This window comes from Triticum urartu, chromosome 6, assembly GCF_003073215.2.
Source record: "Triticum urartu cultivar G1812 chromosome 6, Tu2.1, whole genome shotgun sequence".
Lineage (NCBI taxonomy): Eukaryota > Viridiplantae > Streptophyta > Magnoliopsida > Poales > Poaceae > Triticum > Triticum urartu.
The window spans coordinates 14,427,155-14,449,811 of NC_053027.1; the positions used below are offsets into that span (position 1 = coordinate 14,427,155).

At 46.9% G+C, this 22,657-nt stretch overlaps 1 protein-coding gene across 1 annotated transcript; it reads right to left on the minus strand.

Annotated features, from left to right (window-relative positions):
* Positions 1-7,833: 7,833 nt before the first annotated feature.
* LOC125516190 (2-methylpropanoate--CoA ligase CCL4-like) lies at positions 7,834-21,214 on the minus strand. The gene is made up of 3 exons (XM_048681671.1): positions 20,783-21,214; positions 18,843-19,694; positions 7,834-8,220 (listed from the first exon to the last, which is right to left on the minus strand). The coding sequence occupies exons 1-3, from the start codon at positions 21,212-21,214 to the stop codon at positions 7,834-7,836; spliced, it is 1,671 nt and encodes a 556-aa protein (XP_048537628.1).
* Positions 21,215-22,657: the final 1,443 nt, after the last annotated feature.

Genomic DNA, 22,657 nt, shown 5'->3' on the forward strand with positions numbered 1-22,657 from the left:
ATGGACAATAGGATAGTTCCATGGGAAGAACTCACCGGTAGTGACACCATAATGAATGAGTTGGCTCACCAATTACGTAGGGCTGGGTAGCCTGAAAGGACTTATGCGGAGGTACGTAAAGAACTTCTTAGGTTGAATGAAAGGTGGAAGAAGGTAGTGGAGCCGAAGAGTGAAACTTTTAGAAGGACTTTAGAAAAGCATCCATTTTTATGGACTGAGGAGAGCGAGGACGAAGATGATATCTTCATGCCGCCGCTCCCGGGTTCCGCATCATCGAAGGGCAAGAGTTCTGCATCCACGAAGGGCAAGAGTTCTGCATCGTCGAAGGGCAAGAGTTCTGCATCCACGAAGGGCAAGAGTTCTGCATCGTCGAAGGGCAAGAGTTCTGCATCAACGGAGGATGACGATGATGACTTCATGTAGTATGTAAGCTGTATTCCAGTTGTACCTCAACAAGTAGGGCATTATGTTCTACGTTAATTTCATTTTGTAGTATGTAAGCTGTATTTATTAAGTTCAACCGCACCGTTTAATTCAGATGTGCTTGTATCTTAATTATCGGTTGTAGTCTCTTTGAAAATGTAACTGGAATAACAATGCAAATTAATAGTAATATGTCTCTCGCATACATAAAACGATATATGTCTCCTGATCAGATAGAAGCAAGTGCAATAGTAACACATACATGAAGCATGTCTCATACATAAATACTGACTCACGTATGCGAATAGTCTGAAACTAACATAGATAATGACTCATACATAGATAATCATATCACTGCGGGGGTCGACGACGAATCTGGGTCTTCCTCGGGCGAGGACCGGAAGGCGATAAGCGCTGAGGCGGTGGACGATGCTCACGAAAACCACGACCATAGATAACCTCGTCTGTCACTGTCTGTGTCTCCTGCGACGGTGGTGGTGGTGGAGTGTGAGACACCGTGTGCGAGAAGTCATAAATGTTTTCAGCTTGGTCATCGTCATCGCCATAGCCCTCTAATCCACATCCAGCACCACTAAGTATCGGTGATTGCACTGAATGCATGAACTGTCGCGACTGGTTGCCTACCGCAATATAGTAAAACGGGTAAAATTAATTTGCGAACCTACAATGTTGAAAAGAATGTACAAAGTAGTGTTACCTAGTTCCATTTGATGAGACCAGGAAGAGGTGCCTGGTTGAGAAGGCGATGGCTGATTCCAGGAAGAGCTCCCTGGTTGTGAAGGAGATGGTTGATGCACAGAGAGGCGTGGTTGCTGCACGGAGTGTCGTGGTTCTGAACGCTGCACAGAGTGTCGTGGTTCTGAACGATGGACAGAGGGACGTGGGGGCCGATGTGCGGGACGAGGAACGACAACATCCGTAGATCGCCTACATGTAAGTGATGCATAAATCCCTCTTAACTTCTCATCCATACGCCTCAACCATGAGAGGTGCTCTGGCTGTGGGATAGTATCCCCCCTCTCAACCTGCCGCATTAAAGCGGAAACCTCCTCTCGCGCCTGGACTGTCAAGTCACTCTGCACATGAAGAGTTAACCCATTGTATATGATAAGGTTATGATAGAACTACACATATGAGAAGCATGACACGTACCGCGTGGTGTCTCGTTCCCACAACAGAGGTAGTTGGGTACATATCGCTGGTCAGAGGGGCTTCAATCTGATCAGGAGCAGCTGATGGAACCAAATAGATCCTCGTTGTATGCCGGTAAGTTTGTAAATACAACCCAAACTTGTCCCAGTCAAAGGGCCCAACCTCATTCCAGATATTTGTCGGTGTCGTAGTCCATTCTTGAACGTAAGGGCTAATGCTCTGAAGCCAAACAGCCATGGACTTGTTTCCTCCTACGCGACTGTACCTAAGATTGACAGATTAATCAGATTGACATGCGCGTTGCATGGTTAGATATATTCTGAATGTAGTGCTGACAACTTTAATATTATTACTTACTTGTGAACGTGGTCTGGTATCCGTGGAATATCTGGAATTGCAGGCTCTTGACATAGACCAAACTGTCTCATCAACCTATGAAGAGCCATCTCCTCAACCGTCACGTCGAACACCAACTTTGCCTTGGTCATCCAGTAGTGCCGATCTCTAGTGCATAAGGCAGAGATCCCAACTGGATACCTGGATGTTATAGTCTGATACGAGTAGGGCTCCCAGATAACTTGATCCTCGTGCAAACTATCAAACTGCACCGTGAAGGACGGGTAGCAGCCCTTCACCTGGGTATGTGCAAACTGTCTCTGTACATGACAACAAATTTACATTAGTAATACTATTGCACGGCAAAAATAATCGAAGGAATTACATAATTTAAAACTACCTCTCCCCGTGCCCAAACAGATCCCATAATAGGCAAGTCACCGATAGCAGGCACGTAAGCCCCTGCCATGTCCTCCAACCCAAACGGTGTGTCAATGGAGACATAGGGTCGTCCAATAGGGAATCTCTCGTAAGACCAGAGCTGCAACAATAGTGGACATCCAACCAGACCTGACTTTCTAGACTTCAATAAGCAACCTTTGCACAAGCCTCTATACGTAGCTGCTAACACGGCAGAACCAAAACTCCTCTGGACAATATCCGCAGGGCAACGTGCGTCAGCTATCTCTCGTGCAATACCGATGAATCGTGCATCAACAGTGGTCACGTGGTTCTCCGTGAACATCGTCTTGCCGAACAACCATAGAATATATGCCTCTAGGGATCGATCAATCTGTGCGTCTGACAAATCTACTGCGGGGTATCCTAATGAGACAATCTACATAGAAAACATACAATTGTGTGAACGATGTACTATTTGTAACTAAAAAAACATAGTCATGTGACCAGGAAGGTTACCTGAAACTGGCTCAACCACCTAAAACGTGGCCCGTGAGGATCATCGTTTAAGCCCGTAGCAGTTGGCACCGCAGCTAGAAAACGGGCCTGCATATTTGCAAGCCAGCCAGGTTCTGCCTCTAAAGGACCTATGGCATCACCGGCCAAAGGTAATCCCAACAAGTAGGAGACATCTTGTAAAGTAGGTGCCATCTCTCCCCAGGGAAAGTGAAAGGTGTGTGTCTCTGGTCTCCATCTATCTACTAAGCAAGTAAGGAGTGACCTGTCGTAAGAGAATCGTTTCACTTGCCTCTTTTTCAACTGCATTGGTTCACCTGCCTCATCCAAGTTCGGATGGTCAACCCACTCTTCCAACGTACCCTCAACCAGTCGTGCCAAGGGTAGAAGTCCAGCCCAACTTAACCTACAAAAAAAGAGAATATAGCATGAAAAGTAAGTAATTATATGTTTCAATACCTATGTCAAACATGTAAGGCACTATATGTATCAATACCTATCAACCCATGAAGGGTGTATCATCCAGTTAGTCTTCGGGGTGCGAGTGACCAAAACGTCTAAGTTCTTGCCCCCTTGCATAAGTGCAGCCCGGTGACCTCTATCAATCGTGCCATTAAGCAACGGATACAAAGACATATCTGCAATCAAAACATAGTCCAGACATTGCAAATTAATACATAGTTCAGACATACAAAGTGAAACATAGTTCAGTCGACATTACAAATTAATACATAGTTCGGACATACAAAGTAAAATATAGTCCAGCCGACATTACAAATTAATACATAGTTCAGACATTGCAAAATAAAACATAGTCCAGACGATATTACAAATTAAAACATTCTCCCCCACATTATATAGCTTCTGAGTTATTCCTTCCTCGTCCTCCCCTTCGGCCTCGACTGCCACGTCCGCCTCTTGCTCCTGTTGTTGCAGCCGTCGATGTGGAAGCACTCGTCGATGTGGAAGCACCATCTTTGTTCAGGTCAGGACAATATTTCATACTATGCCCATAAGCCGCGCATAGCAAACATTGTCTGGTTGCTCCACCAGCTTCAGATTGGTCCATATCATTTCGGATTCGACGGGCCTTACGTCGACCCCTGCTTGTTCGCCGAAGTTCTGGATCCGGGATGTATACTCTCTCACCGTCGTTAACCTTGTTGAAATTGCCAACGACTCTAAACCCTGTCATCTCACCGGTCCATGTGTTCAGTACAGCCTCTTTTAAGTAGTATGGCGACACAAAGGAGACGACAGCTAACTCAATCTGGCCACAGGCAGCCAACACATGTGAGCAAGGCAGGTGCAACAACTTTGGTTTGTTGCATGTACACTCACATGTTGGATAAAATTCCGTTCCAATTTTTACCTCATGCGTCTTCACCTCATTCGCAGAACCAAAACCATCGGTAGGTAGCTGAACCTCATACCTCCTTTCCTGATTACCTACGAGTCTCACAGTGTGCTTCTTTGCTTTCTCTATCTTCTCTGCCATATACTCCATGACACGGCTACAGTAAGGTGTGTTCTGATTATCTATAATATGCTTCTTTGCTAACTCGTGTCGGTCTCTAAAATATCTCAAAGTGCCATGGAATACAGCCTCCACAATAGCTGTGAGTGGCAATGCTCTATTCCCTCTGAGTACAAAGTTATACACCTCTGCAAGGTTGGTTGTCATGTGGCCATACCTAGCTCCATGGGTGTCATGCAACAAAGACCAATTCACGGGAGGCTCTTTCTCTATCCACTCTGAAAAATCCTTTATTGCCCTCCCCTTCTTTCTCTTAGTATTAGGAGGGTCAATTGCTGGCAAGTCACAGAGACCAACTGGCTCCTCTAGCTCCGCCATGAGTGTTGCTAATTGTTGTTGGTCCTTTTCCATTTTCTTCCTGGCACGGACCTGCTTCTTAGTAAACTCATCAAGTTTTGACCAAATAAATTGGTATTTACGCTCCTGGTTCTGCCTGCACAATTTTTTAAACAAGTTCATCAATCGCTTGTTCTTAAACTGTGAGAAAAAGTTAGCCCCAAGATGGCGCATGCACCACCGGCTCTGCAAATCCTTCCAAGGTGTTGGTTCGTCTACTGTTGGATTCCTTAGTGTCTTCACAGCCTTCAATATACCAGCATGCCTATCATGAATGACACACACGTTTGGTCGATCCTTCACGATGGCAATTTTCACTTGCCGAAAGAACCACACCCAGCTCAGAAAGTTCTCACCCTCCACAAATGCCATGGCAAGTGGAATGATTTGATTGTTTCCATCCACGCCAATGGCAGTCAGGATTTGCCCTTTGTACTGACCAGTCAGGAATGTACCATCCACAAACATCACGGGAGGACAATGTCGGAAAGCTTCAATGCACATAGCGAAAGAGAAGAATACTCGTTTCAGCACCTTGAAATCTGGTATACTCAGCAACCTTGTATGTTGTACGTTAACATAAGTGCCGGGATTCCTCTCCTTCAGTACATCCAGGAGACGGACAACATTATCATACGAGTCAAAGAACGTCCCAAACCTTTCCTCCATAGCCTTCTGCTTAGCCCTCCAAGCCTTCCCATAATGATGTCATAATTCCATCTGACCTTCACTGCTGTCTGGATGTGTTTTGCTTCCATATCTTTTTTCTCCACTATCTCAGTATACATGAGTTGCGCAATGAGAGTTGAAGTCAGGTTTGGATGACGAACCAACAAGTTTTTCCTCACACAATTATGTGGGACCACATTCGTGACAACCCAGTGGATGTTATACTTCGGCACGTGCCCGTGCACCTTCGCAGGACAACCTGTTTCAACACACTTCACGGTATAGTTTGTTGGGTTTCATCTGTCTGTCCGGAAAACCCTCTGAGTAGACATAGCCCACTTTATCACTGCATACTTCAATTTTTTCTTTGTATCAAACATAGCCCCTATCTGGACTTGGTTCAGATTATATTGCCATGGAGTCTCATGGCCATCGTTCACAGTAAGGCCGGTGGATATGTCCTGATTCCATGCAGAAGGAATCGGTACCTCCACTTCATCCTCAGAATTTTCAGAATCCAGATCCTCTGCATATCCATCATCGTTCTCTTCCTCCATCACCCTCTGCATTTCATCGCCTTCCTCATCCCCATCAGCAACACCAGAACCAGCTAATATTATCGACTGAATATTCTGCCCAGTATCATGACCACAAACATTGTCCAACATGTAGTCTGAATCCTTCTCGGTTTGGCTAGGATCCACATCCGGTGGCTGTGACCCGGATAAATGAATCTCGTTAGCAACTCGACTACCCTGGCCGGGTTCATACCCCACATGGAGTTGTACGGTATTCTCCTCCTTCGCCACTGACTGCACTAGAACATATGGGTGGATTCTTCGGTCTCGGCAATGACTTAACAGGGTCAACCAATGCTGGCTCCTATCTATCGGCGTCAACTCCCACTTGACATTTTTTCAGGATTTGGTCCACAATGCATGAATACTGACGGAACATACTTCAGAATCCAACCCAAAACTAGTAGTCAACCAGTGCTTCAACTGTCTAATGTCCACTCTGTCCGGGTCTGAAAGTGTCATGACGCCATTTTTAAACTCGCTAAGATCAACCCCCAACTCATTATATCGAACATTACCAGGGCCATAGTAAACAGTCAAATTTACTGATACTGACATTTTCACCTGTCAGACATTGCCACCTTCTAATTAATCGCAATGAACAAATTGTTACCGGCTACACTAAATATCCGCTAAAATGCCAACACAAACCAATTAACACTAATAAAATGTGACGCGTGATTATACCTTCGACGCGTGTGGCCACCTCACGAAGAACTTGCACCAACAGACACCACCAACGCCACCCCCTCGGCGGCACGAAGCTGCACCTCCTCCTCACCAGCCAAACCGCCTCCTCCTCCTCAGCCCACCATGGCCTCTCCTCCTCACCCCATCATGACTCCACCTCACTTGTACGCACAAATAGCTATCCCATTGGGAAAAAATGACCGTAGGCCGGTGGAGATGGCTACGATCTACCGTTTCTGTGCTTTGGATTCGAAAATAGGTGGAGAAACGAAGAGATCAGCGAGGGGGGCGATGTACAGAGAGGAACGAGAGAGACAAAGGAAGAACAACGAGAGGAGAAAGAAGATGCCGCTCGGGCCTTATCCGCTACTCTTCGGCCACTGGTAAGCCGAAGACCTCTTCGGCCGCTGGCTGGCCGAAGAGGCCCATCTTCGGTCGCTGGCTGGCCGAAGAGGCCCGTCTTCGGGCCAGTTCGCGCACGCTTCGGCCTGGCTTAACCGAAGACGTGTCTTCGGGCTTCCGTAGGCCGAAAAGGTCCACTTCGGCCAATGGGAGGCCGACGGGGTGCTAGTTTTGCAAATAACTTATTAACACTGCTAATTTCCGAAATTGCTGTAAAAAACATGCTACTTTTGAAAAAAAATCGGTAAACAACACTAGGCCAACTTGTATATTTGTCGGGTTTCACTTGATTACTGAGTTCATTTTTGTCCGTTCCCACCATATATCAGGTTTTGCCGAGGTCCCGATAGACAGTACTCAGCAAACTTCTGAAACTAGGCATCTTCGTCGATTCCAGTAGTGTACAGAACAATGTAGAATGAAGCATTTTAGCAATGTTGTAACAAGAATTATATTTTCCTAATGCAACGTTCTACCACAAGACAAAAATTGTCGACCCCTCAAAATATAGCACATATCTCAAAGCAACGGTGAACGGCGAACCCACATGCACATATTCGGTTCCGTGCATGGTAGAATTGCTTTTCTCCGCAAAAACACCAATTCTTACTTGGGTTCGATTACCATTTAACTAGGGAATAAATGACTGAGTAAGGAGTAAGGATGACATTGCTGAACTGAAGATCCGAAGATAGACAAGGAGGATACAAGCTATGCATGACATTGCACTGCCATGCTGCTGCCATATGGCCAAAGGGGAGCAAGAACATAGACCTACATCTCCGAGCTGCCGCGAGTGGGTCCCATCCCGATGGCGAGGTCGCGGAGCACGTACTTCTTCATCTTCCCGGTGGACGTCTTGGGCAGCTCGGCACGGAAAACGACGGTCTTTGGCACCATGAAGTCCGGCATGCGCCCCCGGCTCCACGCGATCAGCTCGTCCGCGGTGACGGTGCAAGCTTCCTTGAGGCTCATGAACGCACATGGTGCCTCCCCCGAGACCTCGTCCGGCCAGGCCACGACCGCCGCCTCGTTCACCGCCGGGTGGCCGTACAGCGCCGACTCCACATCCATGCTGTTGATGCTGTCCTCGCCGCTCACGATCACGTCCTTGGAGCGGTCGCGGATCTCCAGGTAGCCGTCCTGGTGCATGACCCCAATGTCCCCGGGGTAATAGCTCATGTGCGACACATTTGAGGTGAATTGGCAAGAGTGCGACGTTGTTCGAGGGAATGGCTGTGGTGCGACAATTTTGAGCAGGTAAATAGCCCACGCACGACATGACTATTAAATGTGGTTAAATTGGTCGTCAACCAAGCCCGCCCGTTTATGTTAGGACATGTGGGTCCAACTTAATTGTTCGTCAAAACAGCTGACCGTGCCCTGCCGCCCGACCGTGCCGGGCCTGCCACTCTGCCCCCCTTCTTCTCCGGTGGCGGCGGATCTTGCGTTCTCGGCGGCGACGGCGGAGCCCTCGTTCTCAACGGCGGCGGAGACTTCTTCCTCAGAAAATGGTGAGTGAATTCAAACCCTAGTCGCCCTCCCGTTCCTCTCTCGGACCCGTAGATCTCAGCTCGTTTCCTCTGTTTTCGCTTGCGGAATCGATAGGTTGTGAGGGGAGCCCGTGGGCATACTGAGATGGAGCCGCCAGATTCAACTTCGAATAGGTGATGCGCCTCTCCCCGATCCAATTTTGCATGCAATTAGGGGGTGGCCTCGTCTGCTTTTTCCCCTTTTTCTCACGGGCTCACACTGTCCGCCACTGACAGAGGGGATGCTGCCGCTCGGACCTTCGAATTGACAGTTAATTTCTTTCCATCAAAGGCAAAATTAGTTGATGGTAGCATACAGAACATTGAGAGAGACACAATTGTTAAATGGGAGGTTGAGTTTACAGAGATTGATCCACAAGTTCTACAAAACATGGGAGAGACGGCAGTGAAGAAATGGGTGGAAAAAATTGGGGAGAATGTTGTTTGGGGTCCAGAGAAAGAAGTATCACTGTTGAGGTTTGATGATTGGAAAGGAGAGTATGTGAGAATAGAAGATGGTGAACAGGTTGTTGAAGAAATCGATCGGCAAAACGGCTGGACAAGCAAACGGGCTAATTTTTTTGCTGAGCTCGTTGATCTGAACATTTTTTCGAAGGTTGGATATGTGCCATCACAATTGGCTGCGCAAATGGTAGATGATGATTGGGCTACACAGAGGCCATTGATTCCCATGTGTACTGAACTTACAGTAATAGCCGAAGAGGGACATGTGACTGGAACTGAAACTGAAACTGCAGCAACTATTGATTGGAATGTAGTTGAATTAGATGAGCCTACTAATTTGGTCATTGCACCAATGCCTGACATTGAGATGGCCAAACTTTTTGGCATTCCAGTCGATGACAGAGATAAGCAGGAGAGGGGTGAATCTAGTTTGCCTGCTAATGCTGATGAAGAAGTAGATGGACAGTTGATGGAACAAGCTGTAGATGAAGTAGATGATGCACATGATGATGAGCTGGTGCATGTGTATGACAAAGAAAACACTGTCATTGAAGTAGGCAAGTTGTTCCCAAGCATGAAGGAGTTTAGGATGTGTTTCAATACTTATGCAGTGAAACATGAGTTTGATGCCAAGACTGTTTGGACTGATAGAAAGAAGTTTTATGCGAGGTGCAGAGGATTTGATGGTAGTGTGAAGCCTTGCAAGTGGTACATATCTGCTAGACTGCAACCTGATGGAAGTACTGTCAGGGTTAACCAAATCCCCAATCAACATACTTGTATTACAAGTTCACAGAGAGTATCAACCATGACATCACAACTTTGGGTTGCAGAAAAGATCACCCCAATTTTAGCCAAAACACCAAACACTACTACGAAGAAACTCAAAGTAGACTTGGAAAATATGTACCCCGTTAAACTGAAATATACCACCGTGTGGAAGGCAAAACAAAGGGTAATGAAAAATTTATATGGTGATTGGGCAAATACATTTAGGATGCTTTACAACTTCAAAGCAGAGGTGGAAAAGAGGTCACCTGGCAGTGTTGTGGAGATAGATACAGAGGTATCAGCCAAAGGTGAAGTCAAGTTCTCCAAGTTTTTTATGGCTTTGAAGCCTTGCATTGATGGGTTCAAAGCAGGGTGCCGTCCATATTTGAGCATAGACTCATCATTTTTGACAGGCAAGTGGAATGGTCAGTTGGCAGCATGCAATGCTCTAGATGGACACAACTGGATGTTTCCTATTGTTGTTGGCTTGTTTCAGTCAGAAACAGAGGCTTCATGGACATGGTTCATGATCCAGTTGAAAAGATGCCTAGGGCCAGTGTCGCCTTTGGCTATACACACAGATGCATGTAAGGAACTTGAAAATTCAGTGAAAAATGTTTTTCCACATGCTGAGCAGAGGGAGTGCTTCGGTCATTTGTGGATGAATTTGATCAAAAAATTTAGAGGAGAAGAATTTGGGCGCATGTGGCCAGTAGCAAGATCTTACACTAGACAGACACACAAATATCATCTTGATAAGATAATGGCAGCATGTGATGAGTTTGGTCCATGGCTGAACACCTACCATTCTTTGTTATGGTACAGGTCAGCATTCAACACTGCCATCAAGTGTGACCACATCAACAACAATTTGGCAGAGAGTTTCAACAACAAGGTGAAGGAGTTAAAAGATTTGCCTGTGCATGACATGGTTGACCAAATCAGGATCATGCTCATGCGGTTGTGGGAATTGAGAAGAAGGATAGGTGATTGTCTGCAAGGTGATAAGCTTCCAGCAGTGGTACAACAGGTGGTCAATAGGAGCAGATGTCTTTCACATTTGTTTGTTGAAAAATCTTCACCTTGGGGTGCTGAAGTTAGAGATAACAAAACTAGAAGGATACATGTTGTTAACACTGAATTGCATGATTGCACTTGCCTCGAGTGGCAATACACTGGTAAACCATGTGAGCATGCCATTCTCTTCTTAGCATCCCAACCGAAGATAAACATGCACCCATATTTGCATGAATATTATTCGGTAGCAAGATTCAAAACTGCATATGCTACTCCAATTCCAGCACTTACAGATCAGTCTCAGTGGCCTGAAGTGGACATTGAATTTTCCATGTGTCCTCCCTTGACGAAAAGAAAGGCTAGCAGGCCTAAACAGAGTAGATTCAAGGCATGGTTTGAGAAAGGTGGGAGTAGTAAGAAGGGAAATAAAGATGGAAAGCCAAAAAGGGCCCAAAAGGTAACAAAAACATATGCAAGTTGTGCCAGGAACTTGGGCACAGAGTGGGATCTGTCAAATGCCGTTACACTCCTGATAAGCCAAAGTATGTTCTTGTTTATTTGTCTGTGTTTTGATTTGGTGCTTTTTTCCAATTACTATATCTATAATGAAAGATCGTGGATGTCGCCTAGAGGGGTGGTGAATAGGCATTTTAAAATAATTACGGTTTAGGCTTGAACAAATGTGGAATAAACCTAGTGGTTAATTTGCCAAGCACAAAACCTAAAACAACTAGGCTCACCTATGTGCACTAACAGCTTATGCTAAGAAAGATAAGCAACTATGTGATAGCAAGATATATGACAAGAAACAATATGGCTATCACAAAGTAAAGTGCATAAGTAAAGGGCTCGGGTAAGAGATAACCGAGGCACGAGGAGACGACGATGTATCCCGAAGTTCACACCCTTGCGGATGCTAATCTCCGTTTGGAGCGGTGTGGAGGCACAATGCTCCCCAAGAAGCCACTAGGGCCACCGTAATCTCCTCACGCTCTCGCACAATGCAAGATGCCGTGATTCCACTAAGGGACCCTTGAGGGCGGTCACCGAACCCGTACAAATGGAAACCCTTGGGGGCGGTCACCGAACCTGTACACTTTGGCAACCCTTGGGGGCGGTCACCGAACCCGTCAAAATGCTCGGGGCGATCTCCACAACCTAATTGGAGACCCCGACGCTTGCCCGGAGCTTTGCACCACAATGATTGAGCTCCGAACACCAACAACCGTCTAGGGCGCCCAAGCACCCAAGAGGAACAAGCTCAAGGGTACCAAGCACCCAAGAGTAATAAGCTTCTCAACTTGCAACTTCCACGTATCACGTGGAGAACTCAAACCGATGCACCAAATGCAATGGCAAGGGCACACGGAGTGCCCAAGTCCTTCTCTCTCAAATCCCACCGAAGCAACTAATGCTAGGGAGGAAAATGAGAGGAAGAACAAGAAAGAGAACACCAAGAACTCCAAGATCTAGATCCAAGGGGTTCCCCTCACATAGAGGAGAAAGTGATTGGTGGAAATGTGGATCTAGATCTCCTCTCTCTTTTCCCTCAAAAACTAGCAAGAATCCATGGAGGGATTGAGAATTAGCAAGCTCGAAGAAGGTCAACAATGGGGGAAGAACACGAGCTCCAAGGATAAGGTTCAATGGGGAAGAAGACCCCCTTTTATAGGAGGGGGAAAATCCAACCGTTATGAGCTCAGCCCGCACACGAGCGGTACTACCGCTCAGGAGGAAGAAACAGGGAAAAGGAGCAACAAAACATGAACCTTGGGACGGTAGTACCGCAGGAGACAGCGGTACTACCGCTGGGTTAGGCGGTACTACCGTACCCTTCGGCGGTACTGCCGCGCAGAACGAAGGGTAAAGGGAAAGAGGGAATCGGGCGGTACTACCGCGGAGGAAGGGCGGTACTGCCGCTAAGGAGCGGTACTGCCGCGCTACTGCCGCGGCGAGGTACCGCACAATCCGACATAGAAAAAGACCCCTCGAATCGACGCGGTAGGGACCTGGTAAGCCAACGGTAGTACTGCTGCGGAGTCACCTCCGGTACTACCGCTGCGAAGCGGTACTGCCGCTTGTGACTCCTTAGCGGTACTACCGCTGGGACCCTGACAAAAACCACACTCAAGAAAACCAGAACTGCCATAACTTCTGCATATGAGCTCCGAATTGAGCAACCTCAAGCTTGTTGGAAACAAGACGACGAGTAGCATCAAAACAGCGACTGGTTATAGTAAGAAGAGGCAGGGGAGGTATGCCAACAAATAGAGGAGAGAAACCTCCAACCGAGAAGAACCAGCAAAAACCTCCAACATCGAAAACATCATAGAAGATGCGAGTGGACTCCGTTTTCGATGAACTCGAGCTTGTCACCAAGATGACCATAAGCTCCAAAACTCACAAAGAGAAGAACCAAACAAGAACCAATAAAGATGATGCAAGGATGCAATGGTTTGAGCTCTCTATGAACGATACGATCAAGCTACTCATTGAGAGCCCCCCTTGATAGTACGGCAATCGATCCTATAACCCGGTCTCCCAACTACCATCATGAGACCGGTAAAATAGAAAACCTACCAAGGGCAAACCTTTGCCTTGCACATGGTCCACTTGAGCTAGATGATGACGATCTTGACTCCCTCAAGTTGGACCACCTTTCTTGATTGTGTTGGCTCGATGAAGACTAGTTGATTGCTCCCCCATACTCCACTATGGGTGAGCCTTTCTTCCGCACATCTTCACAAGTCCATTGTCACCACAATGGACGGCAAGCTTCAAGCATTTGATCTCTTCGTGATTCTCCACTTGAACTTGCACACCACAACCTTTCTTGATTGTGTTGAGTCGATGAAGACTAGTTGATTGCTCCCCCATACTCTACTATGGGTGAGCTACTCTTCCGCAACCTAACCCCACAAAGAACCCTCACGAAGACCATGGGTTAGTACACAAAGCGTAATTGACAATGCTTACCATACCATGGGATCACTTGATCCCTCTCGGTACATCTTCTACGCTTTGTGGGTTGATCAACTTGATTCACTCTTTAACTTAGTCTTGATCAACCTCTCACAAGACCAATCTTTAGGTAATTCCTTGAATAGCACCTTGGTTAACACAAACTCTCCTTGAAACCAACACATGTACTCCAAGAAAAGCCTATGGACAAAACCTTCAAATATAACTCAAGGCAACCATTAGTCCATAGAGATTTTCATCAATAACCAAAACCAAACATGGGGGCACCGCATGTTCTTTCATATAACATTTTCCCAATGACCAGGAGGAAGCGAGCAAGTCAGCCCCTTGTTGTTGAACAGTGTTGGCCAACAAAAAAAGCAAGAGTCAATGGCGGTAGAAAGAAGAGAAGTGTGCCTCAGCCTGAGCAGAGTGAAGAAAATCCTGCTGCAGTCAACATTCAGATTGAAGAAACTGCTCTCGAGGTTGAAAATGAACCTGAGCGTGTCGAGGTTCAGACTGAAGAAACTGCTCTCGAGGTTGAAACTGAACCTGAGCGTGTCGAGGTCCAGACTGAAGAAACCCATGTTGAGGTACACACCGAAGAAACTGAAACTGCTGTCAACATTGAGACTGAAGACACTGATCACAAGGGTGTTGGCGAGGTGTTGAAAAGACCAGTGAAAAAACCAAGATGATCAGTGAACTTGTGTGTGTAGTTGAACCAAAAACAAGAAGTGCTAAGGCGAAGAAGGGCACGCGACGTGGTAGGAAGAGGTAGAACAGAGAACAGTTTGGAAATTTGGGGCATGTAATAATATTTGTAACTTGGTGCGTACTGGTAGTCACTATGTATCCCGTATTTCTATTCGAACTTGCTTGTTGGTACCTTGTCTAAACCAGCCAAATAAAATTCAAATTTAAATTCAAATTTGGGCTCAAATTTGAATTAGGGATGGGGTATTGATGTTTTAATGCTATCTAAAGTACCTCAACTGAAATATGTTTGTTTGCTGATCATTCCGAGCCCTTTTGGTAAGTTGAACTCATAGTCATGAAAAGTGTGTCTCAAATGACCTCCAAAGGTAGGGTAAACGGCCTCATATTTAAGCAAGTTTTTTTGCACCTTGTCTAAACCAGACAAATAATTTTTCTACACATCTATTCTACCTATATAGTGTAAATCTAAAGTCTCACTATTTATTGAATTAATTTTCTATTATTTTCTTTTTTTGGAAAAACAAGGTTTAATAGAAAATTATATATAAAACAAGTTTAAAACATGAAAATGAGAAAAGTAAGTTAAGATCTTTCTTAGTCAATCCAAAATGAAGTTTTGGTGAGGTTTTCACACTTTTCATTTTCAAAACCCCACCTATACACTCAGGTGCCCACTACTCTCTCCCTTGAACTCCATACTACATTATTCGAGGAATGACAATTTTGTGAAGGATTTTTCGCAAAAATGTATGTAAATCATATTTATATTTTTTTCTCATTACTATACGACATAATAAGACTATGTGCGCAAGTTTTATATTTTTTGATTTTTTTTTTGAATTAGTTATGCTCAACCCTAATCAGCCAAAACCCCTCAAAACCCCTCAAAACCCCTCAAAACCCCGCACACTACTGGGTCGTCGATCGTTGTGCGTGGACGGTTGAGATCAGGCGCTAGGGTTAGCTACAGTGTGCATTGATCTGCATGAGACGCGCTGATTGGTTGAATCGGTGGGGTTTGGATCAGCCTCTCTCGTTGGGGCATCAGGACCGTTCATTTGAATCCAATGACAAGAGTTGACACGGTGCATGGACCAAGCCTACGCAGTGCTCTTTCCATTGTTGCATGCGTGCCCGTGCCTACCCGCAGCATGCATGCTCACCCGCAGAACTGCGCCCGTGCTTGCATGCATGGCCTCGACGTAGCCCTGCTCCGCCACCCCTATGGACGCAGTAAGCTGTCGCATGCCTACCATTACAACCGATGCATCGTCGCATCAAAGCATGCACCCGGCCACAATGCAGCAGCCCGATGAAGACAACCAAAAAGCCAACGCTGCATGGCGTGCTGTACATGGCGTGCTCCTCTTTGAGGACGCAATACTGGCATGGGGTATCAATGTGGGTATCGATGCAGTTCAAACGGCGTGCTGCCCGTTACAAGATGGGCAAATGAAGGCGTCCATTATTGTCACGTCTCCCATTGACCGAACGTTGCCCTCTAGCCAGGCCCTGGCAAGATGTGCAAATTAATGGGCTACGGGCATGAATGCACGGGCGGCACACGCAGAGAACCCGGGGCAGGCGTGTCCCCTTGACCCACGACGGCGCAGACGCGTGCGTGAACCCGTCCCCCTTGACCCGCGACCGGTGGCACAGAAGGATCGCAACCCGTTTCCCACGCTCGTGTACACACTTTCATGGGGCACCACCAAACGCCGCCCGCCCATTAATTCTATGGGATGAAACCACGTCGCACTTGGGCTATTTAAGCCGGGCACTATCGTCTTCCTCTCCCTCCTCATCCACACCCCATCCTCTGCCTCCTCTGCCCTCCTTCTTCCTTCTTCTCCATCAAACCCTATCGAGCCCTCGAGCCACCCCGCCACCATGCAGTACAATGGCCCCACCTACCGCTTCCCCCCAACCACGCCGGAAAGGCTCTACCCGGCCGGAGTGTATGTAGAGAGAACCCTTAGGGTTTGGGCGATCTCGAGGTGGAGGGGTGCAAGGGAGTTAACGGAGTTCTTCCTTGCGGCCGGCTTCCGCCACCTCCCCCGCGGCTCTCCTCGGATGTACCATCTTGAGGAGGTCAACCACAACAGCGCTGTGGTTGGGCTCCTCGCCACGTTCACTAACCCTTTCGATGCTTTCCATCTCCTCGGGCGAGCGTATTGGGTTGGTTGTGAGTTCATAGCTTTCACAACCTACAATATCTTCACCGACTTCAACGGCATCTTCCCCAACAACGGCGTTATGCACACGCTCCCGTACCCCATCAACAACAGGGAGGGGGAGGAGTGAAGGGCGGCGCCCGGAGGAGCGAGGGCGCCCGAGGAGCGAGGTGGCCCCGGAGGAGGAGGAGAAGAAGAACCCGAAGAACCCGCGTTTGGTGCCCCCCTATCTATCTAGCTTGCTATAGATCTATCGTATTAGTTTTGTTAAGTTGTAATCATTATGCTACTATTATTAAGTTTTATTAGTACTTTAAGTTGTAATGCTATCATGGAGTTGTAAGGCTATCGTGGAACTATGGGTTGCAATCGTTATGCTTCTATATAATCATTGGGTATGCTACTATATATATTGTGTGTTTTGTGCTATTATTAGTGGATTGCTATGGGTTGTTTTTGCTTATTATTCGTGTATTGCTATGGGTTTCTATGGGACCGGGTTTCTACACCCCAATCACCACACACAACATCTTCAAAATATTGGCCAAACCATGGACATGCAACTAGGAGCCCCATGCAAACCCACTATGGACATGGGTGCAACTAGGAAATGCAAACTAATTTACTTCGGGCACTTCATGCAAGCATGCAACTCATTTAGTTCATGGAACCGTAGACATGCATAAAAACAATTAACATTTAGCTTTAGTGCATCAAAAAATGATCCATCACAAAATTTAGTGCAAGAAAAAGGCAAAATAAAAGGACAAGTAACATTTTATTGGGCCCCATTTTATTTGCCGAAGTTAGAGGTGGGCTGGTGCCCCTACGCGGGTGGGCTGGTCTTGGGCATGGTTATTTTCTCAGGGCCCATTTTATCACGACCCAAAATCTATTCGGCAGCCCAGTTTTGTTTTTTTACTAGAAACTGAATTTGGGTGTGTACTTTGTTAACTGAAGAACAAAAACAGAGGAAATAGAGCATGAACACTGCATAGGGCCCCTGAGAATATCATTACAATAATTCAAGCAAGTTTTGCTTCACACTAATTCAAATTCATCTAACAAATGGTCCCTGGCTAACTCAAACTACTGGGCACCCCTGAAACTAGTTGACACACTAACTGAAACTCTAACAAATTCTAGCGATTGATGAACATCAAGTAAAATAAACCCATAGCAATGACACAACCATAAAATGCTCCAGCCATCATATTTGCTTGCTGCTTCAAATCGATCAGATGCTTTAGTTGCTTGCCAATTTTCTTCAATTCACACTTCAGTTATGCATTGTGCATCATCGGATCGGCTCTGTCCGCCAAATTGGGGGCTTGTTCCACGGCAAGCCGCCCCCCAAAATTGAGCTCTTGGGTTCCGGTTGATCCCTCCAATTTCAACCTTTCAACATAGTCATCGAGCCACTCAAAATGTCCACATTTCTTCAGAACCTGAAAAACAGGGGGCCGGAGGCGCATGAATCCTAGATCCACCACCCAGATCCACCGCCCTAATTCGAGGAAAAAAGAAAGAAATCGGGAGAAATTAAACCATAGGATTGGTCAAGAACACAGATCTAACCTGCCCCGGCTGTGGCTTGCTCAAGCATTTCACAAACTCGCGCCCACGGTTGCCATTTTCTTCCCTCACACAAGTCAAACGCTTCAGAGGCTCCATGCGCGGGCAATCGGGGCATCTTGTCAACGGCAGTGGACCATACTGCATCCATGATTGGCGGGAGGCCGAAGTCGAGCTAGACATCACTCGCCGGTGGCGCGCTTCGTTGCTGGAGCAGAGGAAGAAGAAGGTGGGAAAGGAAAGGGGCAGGGCAAGCAATGGAGGGCGGGGGGGTGGGGTGGGCTGGCTCGGGCTCGTGGCTGGCTCGGGTCGGGGCACGCTGATGAGCACGGGCATGCTTGCGTGGATAAGTTGTGGGTCCCACCCGCATGCGAGTAATTGCTAGGTCCCGCGTGTCATAACTCGAATCGCTAACCCATCATGTTTTTCATTTCATGGTTAAACAGAGCCATGCCGCATTGGAGCTATTGTTTGCTTCTAAAACGTCGCATCGCAGCCATCATTCCAATAACATCGCACTCCTTCCAATTCGCATGAAAAACATCGCACAGGAGCTATTGGCCCCGATGTCCCCCGTGTGGAACCACCCGTCGTCTCGGATTGCCGCCTCGGTCGCCTTGTCGTCGTTGAGGTACCCCAGCATGACGCAGCTGCCGCGGAGCACGATCTCGCCCATCGTGGATCCGTCGCGGGGCACGCTGCGGCCCGTTTCGCTGTCGAGGATGTCCACCTCGGCCATCACCGGCGTGCGCACGCCCTGCCTCGTCTTGAGCCGCGCTCGCTCGGGCGCCGGCAGCTTGTTCCACTCCTCTTTCCACACGCACGACACCACCAGCCCCCCGGTCTCGCTCAGCCCGTACCCGTGGCTGACCTGGAAGCCGACGGCCTCAGCCAGCTCCAGCACGGCGACCGGCAGCTGCGCGCCGCCCGTCAGGACTCGCACCTTCCCTGCTGCTGGGAGCCTCCGCACGCCCTCGGGTGCGTTGGCCAGCACGTTGAGCACCATCGGCGACGCGCAGAGGTGGGTGACGTCGTGGCGAGAGATGGCGGCGTAGACCTCGGCGGCGTCGACGCGGCGGAGGCAGACGTTGGTGCCGCCAACCATGGCCATCCCCCAGGGGAAGCTCGACCCGTTGGCGTGGAACATGGGCAGCGTCCACAGGAACGTCGGTCGAGCGGGCACCGCCCAGTCAATGAGCGAGTTGACGGTGATCAAGAAAATCCCGCGGTGGCAGTTGACCACACCTTTGGGCGCCGACGTCGTGCCGGAGGTGTAGTTGAGGATCATGGGATCCCACTCGGTCGCCGGCCGGACCCAGGCGAACTCCGGGTCTCCCTTCTCGAGAAGCATCTCGTACGTTGTGAGTGCTGCCAACTCCTCATCGGACGTCGTAAGATCCAGACCTCCGTCCGCCTCGTCCTCCCCGGCGAGCTCGCCAAGCACGCCGTCTCCGAGGGCACCAAGGCCGTCACCAAGTTCACCTCATCCTAGACCAGTAGGCTTGATGCTCGTTTCATGCATTCTGTATGTAGTTGGCAGTATGATGTTACAACCTCTGTAAGAATTGTGCTGCTTGCTTGCCGCGTTGAAAGAAATAGTGACGATGTTGTCTGAATGATTGTTCGTGTGTGCTCGCGTGTCGCTTCAGTTCAGACTCTTCTTGATGCCATTTGTTTATGTCAGCAAATTTCTGTTTATCTAATTTTAATTTGCTGCCATTTTATCTACTGTGGTAGTTTGTAAGTCTACAGACAGAAACCTCTAATGATCCTCTGGACTTGTCATCCATATGGCAAGAGGCCAAGAACAGCTTGACCGCTACTGCTCAGAAAGTCACAATGCATTAGATTCAGATTAGCTTTTTGAGATAAATTAGAGACTTTTCGCAAAAAAAGTAGAAGAGATAAATTAGAGGCAGTGCACCCATGTTTTTTTGAGTCAAGGAACAAGCTAGATGGAGCCATCTTTTTAGGATGGCATGCCTGTTTTTTTCTCTATATACGTTTATACCACAGTAGCTAATTTTTCTTTGTTCTACTACTACTTAATTTGTGATCATGAAGCCACCAATTTTGTGAAGGTGCAAAGTTTTTTCTATTGATTCATTTCTCTTTATTTATGTACATCTGTATGGATATATGGATTCTAAGTTGCGTGCATTGGCAAGAACCATTCACCACTCGCCATCTTTGGGTACAGGAGCTGTTCCTCATTTGTGTTAGATGATGTTACTATCTTGTAAGAGTTGTGCCGTTTGAGTCTGAAGAAATAGTATTGTTGCTGTTTAAATTAATGTTCAAGGTGTGCTTGCATGTCCACATCAGATTCTTTACATAAACTTCAGTAAATATAGATAAGAATATTTTATATAACTACCTAGCTGTCGAGCATATCCATTTTGAGAAGCTTTGTGCCATTTTCTTTTGTTCCAGATTAACATGTCGATTGATCTCAGAATGCAGTCCCCGCAAAAAAAAAAAATCTCAGAATGCAGTCTTCCCCTCGACGAGGATGACACGCGGCGCAGGTTGGCCCCCTGGCGGCAGAAGGCGGAGCGCGTCGGCGAGGAGCGACAGGAACGCCGGGTCGGCGAAGATGATCTTGGCGCCGGAGTGGGCGAGCAGGACGGCCACCGTGGGCGCGTCGAGGCTCGTGTTGATGGTGTTGAGCACGGCGCCGCTCATGGGCACGCCGAAGTGCATCTCGTACATGGCCGGCACGTTGGGGAGGAGCGCCGAGACCACGTCGCCGCGGGAGGCGCCGAGCGACACGAGGGCGGAGGCGAGGCGGAGGCAGCGCCGGAAGGTCTGTCTCCAGGTCCAGACGACGTCGTGGTAGACGACGGACCGGCACTCGCCGAACCCGGTGGCCGCGCGCTCAAGAAACCCCAGCGGCGTGAGCGGGCACGAGTTGACGGGGTTCATTCCCAGCTTCTCCATGGCTTTGGCTTTGTGAATCTGGGACGGTGTAACAAGTGTAAGTGCAATCTGAGGGACCTTTGAGGTAGGTAGGTAGGATTTATAGAACGGTTCGGCAGATTGGATGCCAATCAATGGAAAGACTACCACAATATTGTCATCTTTTAAACTAGCAGGGTGGACCCTGCAGTGCACATGCGCGAGCAGGAGCAACATCTTATATAAAACATATAGAACTAGATGATACTGCGCGCGTTGCTGCGGAACATGTAAATTCTACTTTTCGTAAGTTGCTTGGAAGGAGCACATTATAATACTTGATGAAGAGTTAACATCAAATAAAGATCTGATGGTACATTGATATTACCCTTTGCAATGGTGAATGATACATGGCATGGACTTGGACTTAGCACTAATATGAAATAGTTATGTGTTTCTGTCCACGGTAGTCAAGCTAGCTTTTGTAAGAGCATTGAAACAATTGAAGTTTGTCACGGGTATTTTTAGTTTAGACTATATATGTTCAAAAAAGGCATTTAAATTCACTTGTACCCAAATGTAAAATCTTGTAGAGTTAACCCTGTTGAATTAGAGAATAAAATATGGCCATATGAATTAGAGATTGCTTTCCGCTATTGTGTGCTCTGAAGTCAAAAGAAATAATCATACAAAATCTGGAGAATTCACCATCCAAATATTGCAATACTATGTTCAGCAACAAACTGTAATGATAACACATGTTTTGGAGGTTTGACAAACAAATCGGTGCATTGCTATTTGGAATTTAGCTGCCTTTTTTTTCATAACCCACAAATGAATACATACTTTCCACAAAAATAAAATGAATGCATATTTAACTAAAACTGTAACATGTATTATTTTGCATAGAAAATGTACAGTGCTAGAAGTACCACATATGATTGTTTGAGAATGAGAAATGATAGGAAAGAAAAAACACACCAGAAAGTAGGGAATGAAGCCACTGAGAGAGAGGCATGCGCAGCCACATGATATCATTTAAACAGACAAAGGAATCATCAATATATAGTTGAGCTATTTAACTCTTGAAGCTGCAAAAGGAAGCGTGATTTGAAACCTACATAATCTGCCGACTCAAATACTTATCTGATTTATTCTATGGAAATCAATTATTAGAAATCATAACCAGTAAAACATGGTATGTATTCTAATCCAGCTAGCCCATCTATGATTATGATGACAACATGGGGCTAGCACTCCTGCTATGTACTTGGGATGTGTTTGACACTCTTGGAGAAAATGTTGCTGCACCTTGAAATTGAAATGAGATAAGAGTAGACTCGAAAAGTAAAAAAGATAAGGGATATACCAACACAACACAACCGGAAAGGAGATCTTCATGTTAACTTTATTAGGTATGAGCTGCAATGGAACCTTCACAAACGCAATGAATTAATAAAGCAATCTGCAAAAAAAGCATAATCT